Raw genomic sequence first — 18,719 nt, forward strand, 5'->3', positions numbered from 1 at the left:
TCCGGGTTCGATTCCTGGAATCGGCGTTCTTTTTCTTTTATCTTCCCTACGGGTTGGGAAATCACAATATAATCACAATGCTCACTGTAGCTGTCAGGCATCAGTCACTGCTAATTTTATCAAAGACTACCTATACAGTACTCCATCTCATTCATGAACTACCGCATCATCACGCTTACCAGCAAGAATATCCCAGATCACCGCCTTTCATCTCTCCTGCTAAGTCTCCGAAATGTCTCCGTCCACCAGCCAATCCAACTTGTACATAAACCCAACATGAGTTTCTCTCAACCCTGACCACATACCTACTCCGGTGTACATATGAACCATCTCAGACACTATCCAGTCCAGTCCAGTCCAGTCCCAACTCCTAAATGACGTCAATAACCTCTCCCTCGCATTCCAAATCCCTCACGCTCTCAACCTCCCATACATATACCTATATCCATCATCCCCCAAGGAACCCTTCCCACCCAACAACCACTTTCCTCTTCCTCCACGGCTTCCCCTCCTCCAGTTACGACTGGCGTCACCAAATTGCCTTCTTCATCTCACAAGGCCATGGCGTCCTTGCCCCCGATCTTCTCGGCTACGGCGGTTCCAGCAAGCCCGTCTCGCTCGACGCCTACCGTGCCCGCTCCATGGCCGCCGAGATCGTCGAGATCCTGGACCACGAGGGCCTCGATCAAGTACATGCCGTGGGCCACGATATGGGCTGTGGCTTACTTTCACGTTTAGCGGATTACTATCCCACGAGGTTGAAGTCGTGCGTGTTTCTGGATGTGCCGTATACGAACCCCGGGGCGAGATTCGATTTGGATATGGTGAATGCCATGTCGAGGGAGGTGCTGGGGTATGAGAGGTTTGGGTATTTGAGCTTTTTTGCGAGGAAGGAATCTGCGGGGTTATTGGATCGGTTTGTATGTTTCTTTTTCTCTAGGATGGAAAGAGGGAAGGAGGGAGTTTATGCTGATGCTCTCTATCATAGGGAGAGTCCTTCTTCACGCTTTTCTACCCCCATGATCCAGAACTGTGGATTTCGCATCTTGGTCCGACGGGGGCCATGGAGGCGTGGTTGTGTGGTGATTCACGGGCCCCGTTGGCTTCGTGGATTACTGAAGAGGTATGCATATCCATGTCCATATCAATATGGTCTAGCTCCTATCAATCATGGGTACTGTCCAAACGAGACGATGACTAAATGCAAACAGGAAAAAACCACACATCACCAGATAATGCAAGATAATCACAGCTTCGCTCTCAACTGGTATCAAGCCCTAGTGAGCAATATCAATGTAGAAGACGAACTGCGTGCCGGGCTGGAACCTACTCTCGAGATGCCGGTGCTCATGATCAGTCCGCAGCGTAGTAGACTGGAGTTTCCGGGCGTGGAGGAAAGTATGGGCTTGGTTGCGCGGGATTTGACGTTCAAGCGCGTTTCGAAGAAGGGGCATTGGCTGCAGTTGGAGGCGAGGGATGAAGTAAATGGGATTTTGGGGGAGTTTGTCAACAGGGTGGATGGCGTTGAGGGTTAGGGGTGCTGGTTGGGATATATCTCTGTCTGGTCTTCCAGTAATGTGTAGATTGGTTCTATTAGGCGATTTTCTGGATTTGATGTCACACTACGATGATATGATAACTTGCGTACAATTAAGCTATCATGCATCCTTATGAAACTGTCGAACATCCATGCATTCCAATTCAAGCGCAGTTCACTGTGCCTCAACCTCAAGACTACGAGTATATGATACTATCCCCAGCAACAACACCAGCAGTAACCAACTCAGCAAAACAACGGATAATCGCCAGTCTTAGCTCTAACAAGCTTTACCATATTATCATAGCCGATCCACTTCGAGAACCAGACCAGGCAAATCATAGAAGAACATTGACCTTGGACTTGAACTGATCTCTGTGACGTCATGCGGACATCAGGCCTCCATTCTCTCGATATCATAGATCATCCATTCATCCATCCATTTCTTTCCCACTACCTACACATCTTCTAAACCAAACCAGGCCGAACATTACAATTCAATTCCGACCAAATTCCCCCAAATCCAAATTCAAAAATGTCTTCATCCACCACCAACCAACCACCCCAACCCCCCAAACAAGCCGCCTACAACGCCCAAAACCCAGTAACCCAGAACCCCGTCGAACAACGAACCTCCCTCCACAACCACGGCCAGCTGCACGAGGGCCGACGATACGGCGACTCCGTCCCCCCGATAATCCGCGGAGCAGAGTCCTCTCCCTCCAACCCGTCCGCGCTGTCACAGATTCAAAAACGTCATGAACAAGAGCGCACGAAGATGCAGAACGCCCCAGACGTGGATCTGGAGTATGGGGTGGAGCAGCAGCCTCGGGAAGGCGATATCGTGGCGGCGGTGAAGGGAGGAGGAAGGAGAGAGCAGGCGGGGGCTCATGCGGGCGCCGTGGGGAGTCTGCCGGGGCCTGGGTATACGCAGTACGGGGAGAAGGGGTTGACGGCGGACATGGGGAGGAAGAGGGAGGAGCATGATCGGGTGCTTGGGGAGAGGGTGGGACAGTCGCCGCCGGAGCCAATTGGGGAGACGGCAGAGAGGGAGGCACTGAGGCAGAGGAAGTTGGAGGAGGAGAGGGAGTTGGATGTGAAGGGGGCGGTGCACGAGGCGACGGGAGATCCAGTTGTTGGGTAGGGAGGAGACGTTGAGAGGGAAGGGGTAGAGATGAGCAGGCCATCGGTATCATATTTGTATTATAATCCTGTCATGCGAGAGGTGAAGAGAATGGAGTATCACTGTCAGAGTGTACCTTGCTAAATGTAGGATATGACTTATGCATGTCGATTGTTATGTTCAATTCTAATGATCCATGTCCAAATGTATATCCAACAATAGAACAACTTGTCCAGTCCATCGGGCCAACATACGAAATATATCCAACAGGCTATATCAACGGGTACTGTCCCAAGTCTCAAGTCTCAATGTCAATATCAGTAGTAAGTACTGGTCTTTTCGCTCCGCTCTGGCAACCCTCCCGGCGTGTACGAATGAAGGTTCTCACGGCGAGAGTCCTCCTCGCTGTCGTCGACGTCGCTGCCAGGCGCAAAGTCGTCTTCTGCTGGGGGCGCACGCATCCCGGCCAGCCGATCTTCATCCAGCGATGGAAGCTTGTACGGAACCGGCGCGGAGTGGATATCTCTTCCGGAGGGCAAATTGGCCAGCAGATCTGCCGAGGGAGGGATCAATTGCGTGTTGATCTGCGAAGGTGTTAGTATATCATCCCATCCCAATCTATATAGCATGGCAACTAGTCCATGCTGGCCCAAAAAGGACATACCGTATCATTCATCCTTACCCACTTCACCTCCAACATCTCAATCACTCTCCCCTCCTCCTCCCTGCCCGCATGATCCCCGGGTCCAAGATCTCCCTTCTCGACCTTCTCGACGCTCCTCCCCCCAGCGTCCTTCTCCATGCGCCTCTCCTCCCGCCTCTCCATCCATCCCTGCTTCAACTTCGACAATCCCCGACCCTTGCCCCCTTCTCCTCCTGCAGCAGCTCCTCCATCCTGACTCTCCCCACCACCATTCCCGACCCCCAACGCCAACGCGCCCCTCGCCGCCCTCAACCACGCAATCCCCTCTCCAATCTTCCCCGCCAGCTCCGCATCAACCCCAAAGAACCGACACGCGCGCGCCCTCGCCACACGCCCCAGAACCCTCACATACCGGAGCACCTCATCATCTAGACCGCCCGCGCGACCCCGCGTCTCGCCCCCGCCAACAGCACCCATCCCGGCACCGGCTTGCTCCGCATACTCCGCGGCACGGATACACAGCCTAGCAAACAAGTGCGCACGCACCTTGGGGATCTCAGGCGCGCGAACCATCCACTCCTTATCGCTGGGGTTGCGGGCCTGGATGCACGCCGCGACGTAGGAGTCATCTTTGAGGACGGCGAGGAGGGTGGCCTCTGCGAGGACGAGGGCAGAGAGGGCGGATTGTGTGGCGGGGTCAAGGTCCGGGACGGTGAGGAGGAAGGCGCGGTTCGTCTGCGAGGCGAGGGATGCGTGGATGGCCGAGGCCTGGAGGAGGTGCTTTGTGGCGGTTTGGATGGCGGTGGTGCGTTGTGCGGGGGTCGGGGTCGTCGCGGCGTAGAGGGCGCGGGTGACGGTGGAGTGGGCGAGGTTGGACAGGGCGTAGGCGAGGGTGGTGAGGACGAAGGCGATTTCGGCATCGATACCAGGAAGGCGCACGCGGCCGGAGGAGGTGGAGGAGCGAGAGGCTTTAGAGCGCAGGGAGTGGAGGACGGCGGGGGAGGAGAGCGTGGCGCGCCATTCGGATTCGATGTCGGAGTGTTGGGTGATGGCGATTGGAGAAGAGGAAGATGGAGAGGAAGAGGAGCCGGAGAGGCCGGTGGAGATGGCCTGGAGATAGGGCAGGTAGTCGGACGCGGTGGTTATGATGGCCGAGAGATGCGAGTCTCGTTGCGTACCGCGGGGTAGGCGTTTATGGGCCTTGAGGGCGGCGCGCAGGGCATGGCGGGCGGTCGAGGCGGATTGAGGGAGTGACGGATGAGTGCTGGAGGAAATGAACGTTTGGAAAGAGAGGTGGGAGGTGGTGGGGAGGGTGAAAGCGTAGACCATGGTGAATGGCGGTGGTGATGATGGAGAGAAAGACGGTAGAGGATCAGGAGGGGAGGAAGTTGATGTCACCGCAGCCAAGACGTTCGGAAGCGGAGAAGTTTTACGCTCTACAGCAAGTGGGATTCTGAGGAAATTAGGAGGATCACCACCTCAATTCTTGTTTTGCTCTCTTCTGTAAATCGCGAATAGGTACATAGATGAGCTTGGGTCACCCTAATTGGTCTCCTCCTAGCGTGATTCTGTGACATATCTGCAATTATGCTAGTCCAAATAGTGGATGACCCTGGTCTTGCACCCAACTCTCCACCGGTCAATTGCCTACATTCCCGGCAATGTGGCTGGATTCAATGGGAGTGGATGTTCCATGGACCGGTCATCTAACCTGCCACCCTCCAGATGGGCAGGTACTGTCAAGTCGAAGCCGAAGTGGGTGTGAGCGCTGGGAATAATCGATGGGTTTCCAGCCGTCCCTATTCACATCGAGACATCTCAAACCGTAGGGAGAGAAGGTCAGCCGAAGAAACAATACGGGGAATCGTAGCGCGTCAATTCTCTCACGGCTGTAAGATATGATCGATCGTCTTGTCGAAAAAGGAGTTGAGCTGTTCTATTCAACTCCGTCCTCCAAAACCGTTCATCCATCACACATCCATCCCCTCCGCATCCGAGAGATTGCTCGGCGCACTACTGACAGCCGAAGAATCGCTGTCCGTGAAATAAGGCGCTCGCGACCGGACCTGCGTGCCCCATTCCTGAATACTGGGCGCGCCACCTTCGATCACGACGGGATGTTCCTCGGCGTTCTTCCCAAGCACCGTCCCGGCATATCGCGACTCCTCGCCCGTCTTGCTATGCTTCTTCTTTAACGCCGTCAGGTAGTCTTCCTTCTCTAGAGATTCGGCATCGACCACGTCGCCTTCACTCGGCACGAAACCCGCAATTCGTCGAATCTCCCGGTTGGCGGGGCCTGTGAACCACGAGAGAAAACCCTCCAGGCCGCGGTTGTCTTCCTCGTTTGCCCACTCTTCTTCCCAATCTCGCATCTGGGGTCGCAGGGCGCCGGCGTCCTGCAACGCTTGGTAGATGTCTTCGAGAACGGGCATGGGGTTGTCGGGGTGGGCGTTAGCAGCGTGCGCAGTCGCAGAGGAGGCAAGGATCATCATGTAGCGGGCTGTGAGGTCGGCGATGGTGTCAATAACGGATGGTCGCGTGGCGTGGAAGCCGGCAGCTCGTAGGATTTGAATGATGGGCGGACGAAGGAGGGCGTTGTGTAGATTTGCTCCGGACATCCTGGGCGAGAAGTCGGCTTTTGTGATAGACTCTTCGCTTGTTGGAGATTGTGCGACAGAAAATCAAATAGTAATGGGGTTTCAGAGATGATACAGGAGAGATGAAAGTATAAGCAAAAAGAATGCAATGGATGAGAGCGAAAGAGTAGCAATTGTTGTTGTCGGAGGAAGAAAGCAAAAGGTCTTCGTCTCCGCCTTTCCGCCTTCCGCTTCTCTTCACTTCTTCCGCTTCTTCATTCACTTGTCATCCTCCCTTCCCCTCTTAACTTCAGCTGGGAGAAACCCGATCTCCCAGTTCCTCATACTTTCAGCTTCATAGTCGATCTTTATCATGGAAGGTCGTCCCGCGCTCAAACTCACCTTCGGCAAGAAGAAGGCGCCGGAGGAAGCAGCTCAGAATGCGCCCGCTCCGGCGCCTCCAACTCCTGCCGGTCCCTCAACGCCCGCTCCATCCGACACGCCTCAACGCAAGCTCACTCTAAAGATCGCTCGAAAGCCTACCGAACCCGCCGAGGAGGAAAAACCCAAAAAGAAGAAGCCGTCCAAGAAACGACCCGCCGAGGGACCCGTCGTGAAAGAAGCGGTGGCTGCAGCCGCCGCCACGGTCGCCGCGGAGCAACAAGCCGGTCCCAAGCGTCTGAAATTGAACCCGTCCAAGAAACCGGGCATACAGTCGATCCGAATCAAGCATAAGAGCCTGAAACCTACGAGGCCGGTGGGAGTAGGCTACGACTCCGAAGCTTCGGACGGGGAAGCCGATCCTTCCATCGAAGAACAGTTCATCCTGCGCATGCCCCCGGGCGATGATTGTGATTACCTACAGAAGTTGATTCAAGAGCGACGTTTTGACCAGGGGGAATTCTCGTTCAAGCCTCTCACTCGCGATGGCAGGCGGGCCGTCATCAAGATTCGAGACAAACAGTATGCGGCGTCCTTGGTGGACTTGCCGTCTGTCTCGGAGGGCATGAAGAGTTGGGATCGTCGGGGATGGTACAAATCGGCCGATATCTGTCAGATGCTGTTGGTTCTTGGTCCTATTGCCACCGATGCGGAGGCCATGGATTATCCGCTACCCAGCGAGATCGAACACGTCGAAGGCAAGAACCTGCAGTATCCCCACGGGCTGGCTCCGCCCATGCGGTGGGTGCGGAAGCGCCGTTTCCGCGAGCGCACCAGCACTCGAACTATCGAGCAGGTCGAGAAGGCGGTCGAGGAGCTGATCGCTCAGGACGATGCCTCGGCGTCGGCGGTTCGTTACGAATTAATTGACAGCGCGTCTCTCAACCGCGCCGAGGGACTGGTGCAGAGCGGCGACTATGATGACTACGATGAATACGACGATGAGCAAGATGCCGAAGGAGAACTGGAAGAGACGATGGAGGCAGCCCCGTCTTTCGAAGATCTGGAGGATACCCTCGTTGCCGAGATGGAGGCTGCCTTGGCCGCAGGTGCCGACGGCGAAACTGCAGTGGCAGCGGCCGCCGAAGCCGTGGCACCGGGCAGCGAAGGCGCGGTTTATCAAGCCGGTACACCTACAGCGACCAAACCGTCAACCCCTGCGGCCGATACGTCTGGCGACGAGAGCGACGTGTCGGACGGCGAGGACGGCGAGGAGCCGGAGGATGAATTGGACGACGAGCAGCTGGAGCGACAACGACAGATGCAACAGCAACGCGAGGAAATCACCGAATTGGAGAGCCTAATCCGTACCGAGACGGCGAAATGGGAGAAGATGCAGAATCACATCCTGAAGAGCAAGCTGGCCAAACGAATTCAAGACTTGAAGCGAGACTTGTCTTTGAAGAAGGTCTCTGTGGGCGAAGGCGACGACGGCGACGATTGATTTTCTTTTCTTTTCATTCTTTCTATTGACCATTAATTGATCTCTTGATACCCACACAATGCCATAGTTACCCTCCCTCACCAATCCACCCAGATCAATCTATCCAGCCTTAACCACCCTCCCCTGAACCCCCAGAAGGAGATACTAAACCAAAAGATGGAAGAGAAATTCACAATCGATTCAAGCTAAAAACACAATCAATCGATAGATATACCCACAGAGCAACCCATATAACAAAACAGAGAAAAAATGTTAAAATGTAAGAAAAGTAAAAATCAAGTTCAAGTTCAAGTCATGTCGATTCTCTAAATCCAGTCCAGGCTCGATCCGATCTCAAATGCAAGAGAGATAGATATATTTGGAGAAAAAGTGTTTTTTTTTTTGTTGATTTCTTATGATTCGGTGGTAGTTGACGGTTCTAGGCAGACTTCTCGTTCGAGAAGTAGTTCTTCTCCTGGAACAAGTAACCCTTGATCTTGCGCTCGCCGAGGAGTTCGAAGTATTTTTCTGATAAGAAAGGAGGATTGCGTTAGCTTGATCTTCCTGGTGTGGTTTCATGATTTGACGTATGCCTTCCCGATCTATTCCGGGCCATTGATCGATCGGTCTATCTACCTCTTCTCCTTCTTCGTCTATGCCCGGTTCCTTATCCTCCCTCTTTCTCCGCACTTGCGCAACCAAAGAGGGAGTCGGAACCGGTTGCGAAAGAAACCGAACATCCCAAACATCAACCAGTCAATCAATCAATCCCCTTCACACACTCTCCCTCATATATCTGCTCCCACCCTCCTCAAGACCCAACCCCTTTCCCCAAAATGGCAATTCACAAGAAAGATCACAGAACCCGGAGAAAGGAAAAGAAGATCAGAAAAAACTCACCCCTCAAAACCCCACACTTCTCAAGATGATTGACGCCCTCGCGCGCATAACACTTGCCCAATTCCTCGCCCACAAGACGAGACATCATGCTGCGCACCCATTGCTCACGAATGATCGCGTCCCGTGCGTTGTGGACCGCGCTGCTGTCCTCGTAGTCGACGCCGTCGTAGGTCGGGGGCACCGTGGGCTTTTTGGCCAGGAAGGAGGCGGATTCGGGGGTGGGCATTTTGTCTGTTGGTTTTTCGGTTTTGCCTGGGGTGTTTTTTTGTTGCGCAGCGGACGGGCGGCGGAGAATTGGTTGACTAGGCTCGAGGTAGACCTGGTGGTGAAGGAGAAATCAAGTCGGAGCTGTGGTTTCTGATGTCGTCCAGTCGGAGTCCGGAGGTTAAGGTGGAATTGGACCGCTGTGATTGGTGTAGTCTTGGGGCGGTCGGACTACGGGTATAAGGGGAGACCAGAGGTGCAGTTTTTGGTTTTGTGACTTAGTCAGCTCTCACGTGGGCTGGCTTCAGGTAACTATCCTCTAGAGAAACCGTCATATTAAATATAGTTTTGCCCATACACTTGATCATTGTCTATTGGCGGATCAATGGTGAATAATGGTGAATATTGGCTTTCATTTACTAGCCCAAGTTCCTTTTCTATCTTTTGTCAATGATATACCTATTTATTGTTTTGATGAATATGCAAACGCCCCATATGAGATTCAAAATCGGATGAAAACCGGCCCAGAGTATTCCAGATCAAATAAGACAGAGGAAAACAAAACAAATGTCGAGGAAATTGTGCCTTTCCAAATAGATGCATCCCAAATAACCCAGTGGAAACAGGCACAAGATGAAGAGAAGGGCATGCACACACAAGAGAGAAAAAAAGTGAAGGTAAAAGTTTGAAGTCGAAAAAGATGCGAAAGTCAAAAGAAAATAAAAGAGTCAATAATACATTGAGAGAAGTGCAGTCTATTTCAAAACGTCACCTAGCTTCCTCAGTTTCCATGGCCTCTTCGCGCTGCATGGCTAATCGTGCCATCGCGTCTCGCGTAGCAACCTGTGCTTTGCGTTTCTCAGAATCAAGTAGGTTTTCGCCGTTGGTGCGAGTACCGTTTGACCTCGCCGATGAAGATTTCTTTTCAGACCCGTTCTGCTGTCTAGTCTCCAGGCCGCTGGGTGTTTGTGCCATCTCTGGCACATCGTTACTCTCCGTTTGGCCGTTTCGGTTGCTCGAGGCCATTGATGGAGGGCGAGACCGACTGCGTAAGCTGCGTGACCTGCCAGGTCGGTTTTCCTTGGCACTGGAGGGCTCGCTGGGGGTTTGATTCGAGGGTGGATTTTCCATCTGATTGCTGCCAGTGGCATTGCCGTTCTGTTCAGACAAATGTGTGGGTTTAGGGGTTCCAGAAAAGTCTAAGTTTGACGCCTGGCTGATGGACTTGCGCGGACGACCAACCGCCTTCCTTTTCTCGGCGGCAGTTCCGCTAGATGCAGGTCTCTCCGTAGACTGAGCTACGCGAGGCCGCTTTGTCACTGCCTGCTGTTGTGTGTTTCTGGAGATAGTAGGTGTCTCGGGGTGTGAAGCCGGATCTCGTGGTTGTTGTGAGACTTCGATCCGAAGATTCGGAGAATCGGTAGAGGTAGATTCGAGGGGTGTGCGCGCGGCCGGCGTATATTCAGCTTCCTTGAGAGGGATTTTCACTGGTGGAATACTTGGCTCAGCCAAAAAATCGCCGATGCTAACATTGTCGTCGTCGTCGTCGTCATCGTCGAAAGAGTCTGCGATTGGATGGGTTCGACCACCACTCTCGAAATAGTGCGGCAATGGGCGCTTTCTGCTTCCATGGAGTAGACCTGGGCTGCGCACTTGTGAGATCGCTTCGTCGATTTGTGGCAAAGGCGCTGGCACTCTGCCCGCCTGTTCTTCCATATATCGGTTCTTCATTTTTAGCGCCTCGATTTCCAGGTTTAACTTTTCGATTTCGTCCGACTTAAACTTAAGCTCGCGTAAAACCGTCGTGATCATATTGAAGTCGTGGCTAGAAGGGTTGCCCATTTCACGAAATTGTCCCGGGCCATTGAGCTCGATGCGAAGGGCCGTGAAAGCATGTTTCAGTTCGGACATGGTATCGTGGAGGTTATTGACGGAGCTAGAGATGTTGTCGATGCTGACACCCTGATACTGAATCTGTTGTCCCACGGAGGCATTGTAAGGATCGATTTCGTTTGTACCGGCCGGTACCAGCGCTCCAGGCTGGATGGACGTTCGGTCTCTTTTTGCCGGCTCTTTGGGTGTCGCATTCATCAGACGATCGAGAGCGCCCTCCTTGAAGGAAGGTTCTACCGTGCGCATTGTCACGATTTCCCTAAATGAGACCTTGGATAGCTTCCAAAAAACATTGGGGCTACGGGTTGATTCATTAGCATGCGAAAAACACAAATAAAAAGGATTTCCGCTTCGCTTTCACTCACCCATTGTCCAGCGCGCACAATACACCCAACTTTTGCTGGCAGAGTTTACAGGAAACTTCTTGCAGGATCCGGCCCCGCAAAATTTTCAAGTCTGACGACTGCGGGACCTGCTTTTTCTCCGAGGAAATGGAGATGCGGTGCAGTTCGACGCTCAGCCATCCAGCCGCAACGGAATAGGAATTCGACAATTTCGCCCATTCGTTCTCCAGGGCGGCCAGCGAACTCGAACAACGAGAACACTGGCAGAGGATGGCGGGACGGGTGAGTTTGGAGAGATCCATCCTGGGTGGGAAGGGTCAGCAACCCCACGAGAGGACTCTTGTTCAGTGATCGTTCTGCAAGGCGCCACCAGCGATATGTACGGGATAAGAGATGAGGTCAAGGCTTCAACGGCGCCCGCAAAAGTCCAGAGGGATCTCGACTGCTGACTCAGCGGCCGACGGAGACACGCTGGTCGCAGCGCGTTTTGCTTTCGTCATTCGTGCCTCCTTCGCCCTGCTCCGTCACCCCGTGTCGAGAGGGACCCGCGCTCGGCAAGGCCTGGCGTGCCTCTGCCGACTTGCCGCCTCAGGGCTCAGGCACTCTGTTTGGTTCAGCCCTAGTTCTCGCCCGTGGCCACCTACGTTGAAGACTCCGTAGCTCACAGCCTCCACCGTGGTCACAAGATCTGCCATCGCATCGGTGGCTAATAATGATTAAGAGTCTCTTTCAAACGTAGCCTTCAGAAACTAAGCCCTGCATTCACTTGGTGGCGTTTATAAGGTGCCATATGATGTCGTGCGATCAAAATTCGATCAATGAGGCCGATTCAACGGACTGGACCGCTGCCATGGACGAGGGTATGTTGCACATCCCCGTAAGCTTTTCAGATCGAACACGTCAAGGCCTGCATCGAGACAAAGACCTTCCTCCATAATCTGCACATCTATGTGGGATGATGCCTTGGATCGTTGATCGGGGAGTTCTCCGACTATGACATTCCGACCTTACCCGGTCTAGACTAGCGTTCTCGGAAATCGGGGCTTTACCCCGCAGGAACGCATTAGCTGGGCTTATCTCTCCTCATCAGTCAATCCTATTCCTCTCTTCCTGGTCCTGGAGGCACTCGAACTGGTCGCTTAATGAATTCCTCTTTTCGTACCCTCCTCCGGCCTTTGCCTCTATCCCGGCCAACTTCTTGCCTCCGAAGACTCAGATACGCCCCAAACATCATTATGGCGCATGTATCCACGAATGCCAATCCTAGCACCTGGCACGGGGCCGGTGCTGCCGAGTTTGATTTGAGGAGTGAGTTACACTAGCATTGGGTCATCCCAATAATCTATCTGTTTCGCCAATGATACTGAGATGCGGCGGGAAACAAGGCGACACAATGACGAAACCCACTCCCTCAATGCTAGAAGCCATTTGCCAGACGACTCTCCTGGACGATGTTTTCAACGAAGACCCCGTAACAATTGATCTACAATCCTACCTGGCCAAGCGAACGAATCATGAAGACGCCCTGCTGGTCATGTCAGGAACGATGGGTAACCAGGTTGCGATCCGAACCCATCTGGTACAACCCCCCTACGCCGTGATATGTGACCAACGCTCCCACATTGTCAATTACGAGGCCGGCGGTGTCAGCTCTCTGACTGGCGCCATGGTTCAGCCAATCATTCCCAAGAATGGCACCTACCTGACCCTCGAAGACGTTCAGAAATACGCAGTACTTGACGACGACATCCACCACTGTCCCACAAAGCTCATTAGCTTGGAGAATACCCTGGACGGCATGATCATGCCCCTGGACGAAGCGCGTCGGATTGTAAACTGGGCCCATGCGAACGACATCAAGGTGCATCTAGACGGAGCCAGACTATGGGAAGCTGTAGTATCTGGGGCTGGGAGCTTACCAGAGTACGCCGGTCTCTTTGACAGCGTTAGCCTGTGCTTCTCGAAGGGACTCGGCGCGCCTATTGGCAGCATTATTGTGGGATCTAAACAATTTATCAAGAAAGCTCGATGGTTTCGCAAATCCATTGGTGGAGGTGTCCGACAGGCCGGGGTACTCGCTGCAGCCGCCCGAGTGGCTGTAGAGGAGACATTTGGACCCGATCCCAACGGGAAGGAAGGAAAACTCCGAGCAACGCACGTCAACGCCAAAAGAGTAGCCGAGATGTGGACCAGCCGCGGGGGCAAGCTATCGCTCCCCGTAGAGACCAACATGGTCTGGTTAGACCTTGAGTCGTCCGGGTTAGGTCCCAATGATTTGGCGGACATTGGCAAAGAGAAGGGACTGCAATTGCTAGGGGGTCGAATCGTCGTTCACTACCGTAAGTTGCCCCGTCATCTACCACCCTTGCGGAACCGCCTGGCTTACTCTGACTCATACCAGAGGTATCCGAGGAAGCGATTTCGCGGCTGGGACAAGCATTTGATGCAGCTAAGAGTGGGCAGTTCCAGCGTAGCACCGACCAGAGTAAGCCATATGGAAGTAAGTAAATTAGTTGTACGGAGTATCAGTCCTTGTCTGACTGGTGGTTACCCTGTAAATAACATATGGTCACACCCTGTGAGGCTTTGAAACGTGCCCGATACGTGATACGAGTTCTCCATTGAGAAAGCTCCAACCAGTTAATTAAACTTGTGTCACATTAAGTTATCAGCTGAAGCTTTCCATCCCTTTCTGTATCCATGGAAGGCTGCCGTTTGTTCCCGACGGGATCGTGCGCTCATTGGCCCAAGTCCCGGCAGGGCGCGCATTGGAGCCTGAAGCCTCAGGCATGAAGGACGTCGGTGCCTTGCTCCTGCTGCCTGAGGCTGCCAGCCGACCTCCAAATTAATAACGCGGGACTTCAGCCTCGCTGCTTGTTTCTCGGACGACGCATCCCTCCAGACTATCCGTCTCTCGAACCCGTCCACCGTTGCCGGCTTCCCCCGTCAAACAGGTCCTATTGCAGCAATTGTATCCCCTGATTGTGCAGTGGATGGTTGATGGGGAGTTCGCCAACTGTGTGAGTTCCAGCTCCCCGTGCTCTCTCTGTTTATCCACGAGCTCAACTAACCATCAACTCGATCCCTGCAGACATAGCTATTATCTCAACCCTCGTTAGGCCAAAGCTCCTTTCCTTTTGTCGCTCCTTGTTTCGATAGTCTCGTCCCATGATACCACGTGCCGTATATGTTTTGAATAAGGGTTGGCCATCAGAAGTAGGGGTGGTCCGGCCGTCGAGTGTACTTTTACAATCCTGATTGTACTCGAAGTCGCAACATATAGGACTCTCGCATTGGAAATTTTCTTTCCTTTTGACGATTCTTGGGCTGGCTCTTTGGCTTAATATAAACCTTTTACTCCTTTGGGCTATAGCACTTGCACTTAAGCGAATTCCTCGTCGAGTATTCACTACTAGGCGTCCGGCAAGCCGCCCACTTGGCTGCTGCAGACTGCAGTTGGTTTTGCCATCTTTATCGATCTTTATTCAAAGGTAACGCTGCCATCTGCTCCTGTAACGGGTGCTGGCTAGGTACCATGGTAAGACAACTGACCGTCGCACAGGCTCATACGTGACATGGAGACAGCTTGACGATCGCGTTGATTATTCAGCCATTTCCTTGCCTTTTCATATCTCTTCAATCAGCACTCTGTCAGGCATACAGAGACACGCTTCTTACTGCTATCTATTATATTGTCTCTTGTTTGTGAGGGTAGATACTTTATTGATCGGTTCATTCCGTCGTTGCTCATCCCCAATGGAGGCTACCCAAGAATCCACCCAGCCATGCACGGACCCTCGTCGCATGGGCTACAACAATTCGGGCCTACATGAACAAGACTTGTCAGACACGGTCTGTATCTTGCATCCCAGCTCGCCTGCAGCCCACCAGGCAGTAGCAGCCACTGCCGATATTTGCCCCCAGCATATCCTACAGAAAGAGGAGCTCGAATACGAGACTGTGGACATCGCGACCTTCGACATTGCCCTCAGACTATCGTCGAACGTTCGTGACCCATCTCAAGGATTTGTTTTTGGACGAAACAGGGCTCGCTGCGACCTTTTGCTTGCTGCCGACCCCAACTCGAAGCGAATCTCGAACCTGCACTTTCGCGTTCACCTCACGGAGAATGGGATCCTCATGCTCGAGGATCTTTCGACAAACGGTACGATTGTCGACAACTGCCGCCTTCGAAAGAGCCAAAAGGACAACAGCCGCATGCTGACCAACGGCTCTGTCATTCAAGTTATGAATGGCGATCAAGCTTCCGAGGAGGTTAGGTTCGTGGTCCGCTTGCCGTCTAGGGAAGGGTTTGCCATGCAGTACACGGAGAATCTGCTCCGCTACTTTGAGCGAATCCAAAAACACCAAACAGGCGTCGTGGCGGCGAAGCCTCGACAAACTTCAGTCCAGCCCGTCCTGCAATGGGCTTCTGGCTCCAATACGTTTGGGATGCACTGGTCGGGTGGGTCAATGTACAACGTTACTGGTCAAATCGGCAAAGGGGCTTTCGCAACAGTTTACAAACTCGCCACGAAACAACATGGAGCTGTGTACGCGGCGAAGGAACTCGATAAGCGTCGGTTCATGAAGAATGGTATCCTTGATCACAAAGTTGATAATGAGATGAAGATCATGAAAGATCTCAAACATGTGAGTGTTTTATGAGCCATATTTTCTCTGGTTGAGTGTGTGACTAACGGCCTGACCCAACAAGCCCAACATTGTACAATATATCGATCACCATGAGCATGACAGATGGATCTATATCATTATGGAGTATGTTCCTGGTGGGGAGCTCTCTACCTACCTTCAATCCAGTGGCAAAATCCCCGAGGACATGGTCAAGGTCATCGCTCGCCAAATGCTTCACGCGCTGCAATATCTCCACAAGCGAAAAATTACGCATAGAGATATTAAGCCCGACAACATTTTGATCTCGTCTCTAGATCCGCTAAGGGTAAAGTTGTCGGATTTTGGCCTCTCGAAGGTAGTCCAAGAAGAAACTTTTCTTAAAACCTTCTGTGGTACCTTGCTCTACTGCGCTCCTGAGGTTTACCCGGAGTACGAACACTATCGCCGTGGTGAGGTCCGGAAAAGACGCAGACTAGGTGACCCGTGAGTGTTTGTTCACTCAATATTTCCGAATGAAATCTAACAAATTGGCAGACCTCCGAAAACATCTCCCTATGACCAGTCCGTCGACACGTGGTCTTTCGGTGCCGTTCTCTACCATGTGCTTGCCGGAACTCCCCCCTACATTGGACGAGGCGATGACAGAGGAGCTCAAATGCTGCGAAATATCATGACCTCCGAAGCCGACTTTGATCTACTGCTCAAGGAAGACGTGTCAGTAGCTGGTGTCGATTTCGTTGCCCGGCTCCTGAACCGCAATCCTCAGGAACGCCCAAAAGAGCGGGAATGCTTTCAGCACAGGTGGATTGCAGATGTTCCGGACGTGGACGAATATGAAGATGATGATGGCCAGTACAGCGGCGCCGAGATGTTGTCTGACATCGGTGAAGATTTGGAAGACGAGTTAGACGCGTCGCAACTCTCTATCCACGACGAGGATGCGGAAGATTTCGAGGAAGATGGCGATCTGGCGCAATCAAAGCGGCCGAGAATCGAAGAGCCTCCGACGGCTGTCCATTATCCATCTCTCCCAAACATCGAAAGCGTCAAGGAGCCTCAGGCCGGGAACGACACCACCCCTCGTCTTCTGTTTGGGGAGATAAACCGTTCTGCACTGCAGAGCTCTCATGCATTGGGAGCTGACTCAGCCGATTTCGAAGGCGACGACAACTTCAGCATCCATGATTTTATTTCTTCAGCCGGTGAGTCGATAATTAGCGATGGTAGGAGCCTCAACTCCATCCTATCCCTCCCGGATAACCCCATTGTCGGATCCGCACCAAGCTTGATGGGAGCTGAGAATCTCGTTGGGCAGCTGAACATGAATTCCACGTGGCACCCTGGAACGTCAACCAACCGTCCCCCGGCCGTCGGGGCACCGGCTCAGCCAGCCAGTAACTGGGTCATTGCCAATGACGCCCCAGAGGCACCTGGACTGGCTGATGCGGGCGACGATACCCCCAAGGCGTCTAAATTCAGCCGGCGAATTGAACTGCCCATCCCTGACACGGCTAGTGAGCGTTCAAGTCCCGAAACCATCGCACAGAACACCAAGGGCAGCCCTGGCGGATCCCAGCCAGCCTCGGATGACATTTTCGACATCGAATTGACCAATACAATAGATGCACAAACCGGACAACAATTGCCTGACTTGCCTGACCGAAAAGATCGCGATCCTTTCTCTGAGCCCATCCCCGAACATGCATTAACCGGCATCCCTCGTGTGATTATCCAGCCGCACCAGGAGCGACCTCTCCTAGGAAAACTCACGAGTCTGCCGGGTTCGATCTTCGACTTAACGATCCGACTGGAAGATCGAATGACTTCCTGGGGCCGTGGGCCCCAAGCCACGGTCTGTCATCCAGACCCCATGGACACGAGGATCCCTGCCTACGCCTTGGAAGTCACATTCTGGGCTCCGGCCATTGAGAACCAAATCGCCACCGGAAAAGCTTGGACGACCATCCCTAACGTCATGGCGATCCTTTCAACCAAGACCCGCAAATGTATCTGGGTGAACGGCACGGAGCTCCGTCGGGGATCGGAGGGGAACAGCGGCCGAGAGGGGTTCAATTTTGGCAAGCTGTACACGGGAGATGTGATTACCATCTATCAGCACCGCAACAAGTTTCTGAGATTCGAATGTGAATTCTACCACGGCGACAGCGCTTGTCGTCGGCCCGACGACGAAAAGGGGTTTACCGTGCGCAAGGTCCTGATGCCGAAGGAAGCAACCACGAATCAGCAACCGGGCAGAAAAGACCGCAATGAAAAGAAGTAGCCGATCGAAGGTGACGTATGACGACGACGTACGACATTATTGTTTTATTACTGTGGATGTATCTCGGGTGGGTGGTTTTTGGGTTACGAATGTGTTTTTCTCTGCATCTCTGCTCCTGGACTTTGGAGTTTTGTACTACATGACGGGTTCTCTAGAGGATACATACGACATCATGGCGATGAGATTATTGTTAACGAGATAAAAACCGAGAAGTCTGAGAAAAGAACAGAAAAGACACATAGCATAAATTTGATACCAACAGTCAGCGACAATATATAGTTATCACTATGATCATATTTAGGATTTAGGGACATGGAGATGCCTCATATTTCGGGTATCCGCTGCCAACGTGACTGGCGTCGGCCCGCAGTGGTTCGGTCGCCGGGTTTCTGCAGCATCTCTAAGACTAAAACATGTAACAAATTACTCGATTCATTTCATCAACGCGAAAAGTCCCTGAACGCCAAGCGCGGTGGGGCGATTCATTTCCATCGCCTTAGCGTCATCATTTCTACCCCCACCAATTCTCATGTGGGCTGTGTCGCAATCTCATTTTTGATTAACTGCTATCTGTTCAAATACGCTGATGTCCTCCGATAGGACCATGAGTCGGAAGGATGAGCTTGTCCGTGTAGATCGCTCTGTCACGAGATAGATGGTTTGCTCGAGTTCTTTTCTCTTCATTCCGATCCTTTGAACTTGAATGTTTCTCGGTTCCC

At 52.8% G+C, this 18,719-nt stretch overlaps 9 protein-coding genes across 9 annotated transcripts; 5 read left to right on the top strand and 4 right to left on the bottom strand.

Annotated features, from left to right (window-relative positions):
• Positions 1–374: 374 nt before the first annotated feature.
• On the top strand, positions 375–1,535 carry KD926_000317 (alpha/beta hydrolase; the record flags this gene model as incomplete). The annotated part of the gene is made up of 3 exons (XM_053104261.1): positions 375–920; positions 989–1,123; positions 1,212–1,535. The coding sequence occupies 3 exons, from the start codon at positions 375–377 to the stop codon at positions 1,533–1,535; spliced, it is 1,005 nt and encodes a 334-aa protein (XP_052952419.1).
• A 537-nt stretch (positions 1,536–2,072) lies between these two features.
• KD926_000318 (uncharacterized protein) lies at positions 2,073–2,681 on the top strand (the record flags this gene model as incomplete). The annotated part of the gene is made up of 1 exon (XM_053104262.1): positions 2,073–2,681. One exon carries the CDS (start codon positions 2,073–2,075, stop codon positions 2,679–2,681), a length of 609 nt encoding a protein of 202 aa, XP_052952420.1.
• Positions 2,682–2,977: 296 nt separating this feature from the next.
• On the bottom strand, positions 2,978–4,632 carry KD926_000319 (pH-signaling protein PalC; the record flags this gene model as incomplete). The annotated part of the gene is made up of 2 exons (XM_053104263.1): positions 2,978–3,244; positions 3,325–4,632. The coding sequence occupies 2 exons, from the start codon at positions 4,630–4,632 to the stop codon at positions 2,978–2,980; spliced, it is 1,575 nt and encodes a 524-aa protein (XP_052952421.1).
• Positions 4,633–5,273: 641 nt separating this feature from the next.
• KD926_000320 (Bromodomain associated domain protein) lies at positions 5,274–5,921 on the bottom strand (the record flags this gene model as incomplete). Its single annotated transcript, XM_053104264.1, has 1 exon — positions 5,274–5,921. The coding sequence occupies one exon, from the start codon at positions 5,919–5,921 to the stop codon at positions 5,274–5,276; it is 648 nt and encodes a 215-aa protein (XP_052952422.1).
• Positions 5,922–6,252: 331 nt separating this feature from the next.
• KD926_000321 (transcription initiation factor TFIID subunit 7 family protein) lies at positions 6,253–7,764 on the top strand (the record flags this gene model as incomplete). Its single annotated transcript, XM_053104265.1, has 1 exon — positions 6,253–7,764. One exon carries the CDS (start codon positions 6,253–6,255, stop codon positions 7,762–7,764), a length of 1,512 nt encoding a protein of 503 aa, XP_052952423.1.
• Positions 7,765–8,182: 418 nt separating this feature from the next.
• Positions 8,183–8,869, bottom strand: KD926_000322 (putative NADH-ubiquinone oxidoreductase 12 kda subunit; the record flags this gene model as incomplete). Its single annotated transcript, XM_053104266.1, has 2 exons — positions 8,183–8,271; positions 8,644–8,869. 2 exons carry the CDS (start codon positions 8,867–8,869, stop codon positions 8,183–8,185), a joined length of 315 nt encoding a protein of 104 aa, XP_052952424.1.
• A 746-nt stretch (positions 8,870–9,615) lies between these two features.
• Positions 9,616–11,386, bottom strand: KD926_000323 (uncharacterized protein; the record flags this gene model as incomplete). Its single annotated transcript, XM_053104267.1, has 2 exons — positions 9,616–11,038; positions 11,106–11,386. The coding sequence occupies 2 exons, from the start codon at positions 11,384–11,386 to the stop codon at positions 9,616–9,618; spliced, it is 1,704 nt and encodes a 567-aa protein (XP_052952425.1).
• Positions 11,387–12,319: 933 nt separating this feature from the next.
• KD926_000324 (threonine aldolase GLY1) lies at positions 12,320–13,933 on the top strand (the record flags this gene model as incomplete). The annotated part of the gene is made up of 4 exons (XM_053104269.1): positions 12,320–12,392; positions 12,470–13,423; positions 13,486–13,584; positions 13,836–13,933. The coding sequence occupies 4 exons, from the start codon at positions 12,320–12,322 to the stop codon at positions 13,931–13,933; spliced, it is 1,224 nt and encodes a 407-aa protein (XP_052952426.1).
• A 907-nt stretch (positions 13,934–14,840) lies between these two features.
• On the top strand, positions 14,841–18,000 carry KD926_000325 (serine/threonine-protein kinase; the record flags this gene model as incomplete). The annotated part of the gene is made up of 3 exons (XM_053104270.1): positions 14,841–15,737; positions 15,802–16,202; positions 16,254–18,000. 3 exons carry the CDS (start codon positions 14,841–14,843, stop codon positions 17,998–18,000), a joined length of 3,045 nt encoding a protein of 1,014 aa, XP_052952427.1.
• Positions 18,001–18,719: the final 719 nt, after the last annotated feature.

Source organism: Aspergillus affinis (assembly GCF_023601865.1).
Source record: "Aspergillus affinis strain CMG 70 chromosome Unknown NODE_108_length_126046_cov_85_726607, whole genome shotgun sequence".
NCBI lineage: Eukaryota > Fungi > Ascomycota > Eurotiomycetes > Eurotiales > Aspergillaceae > Aspergillus > Aspergillus affinis.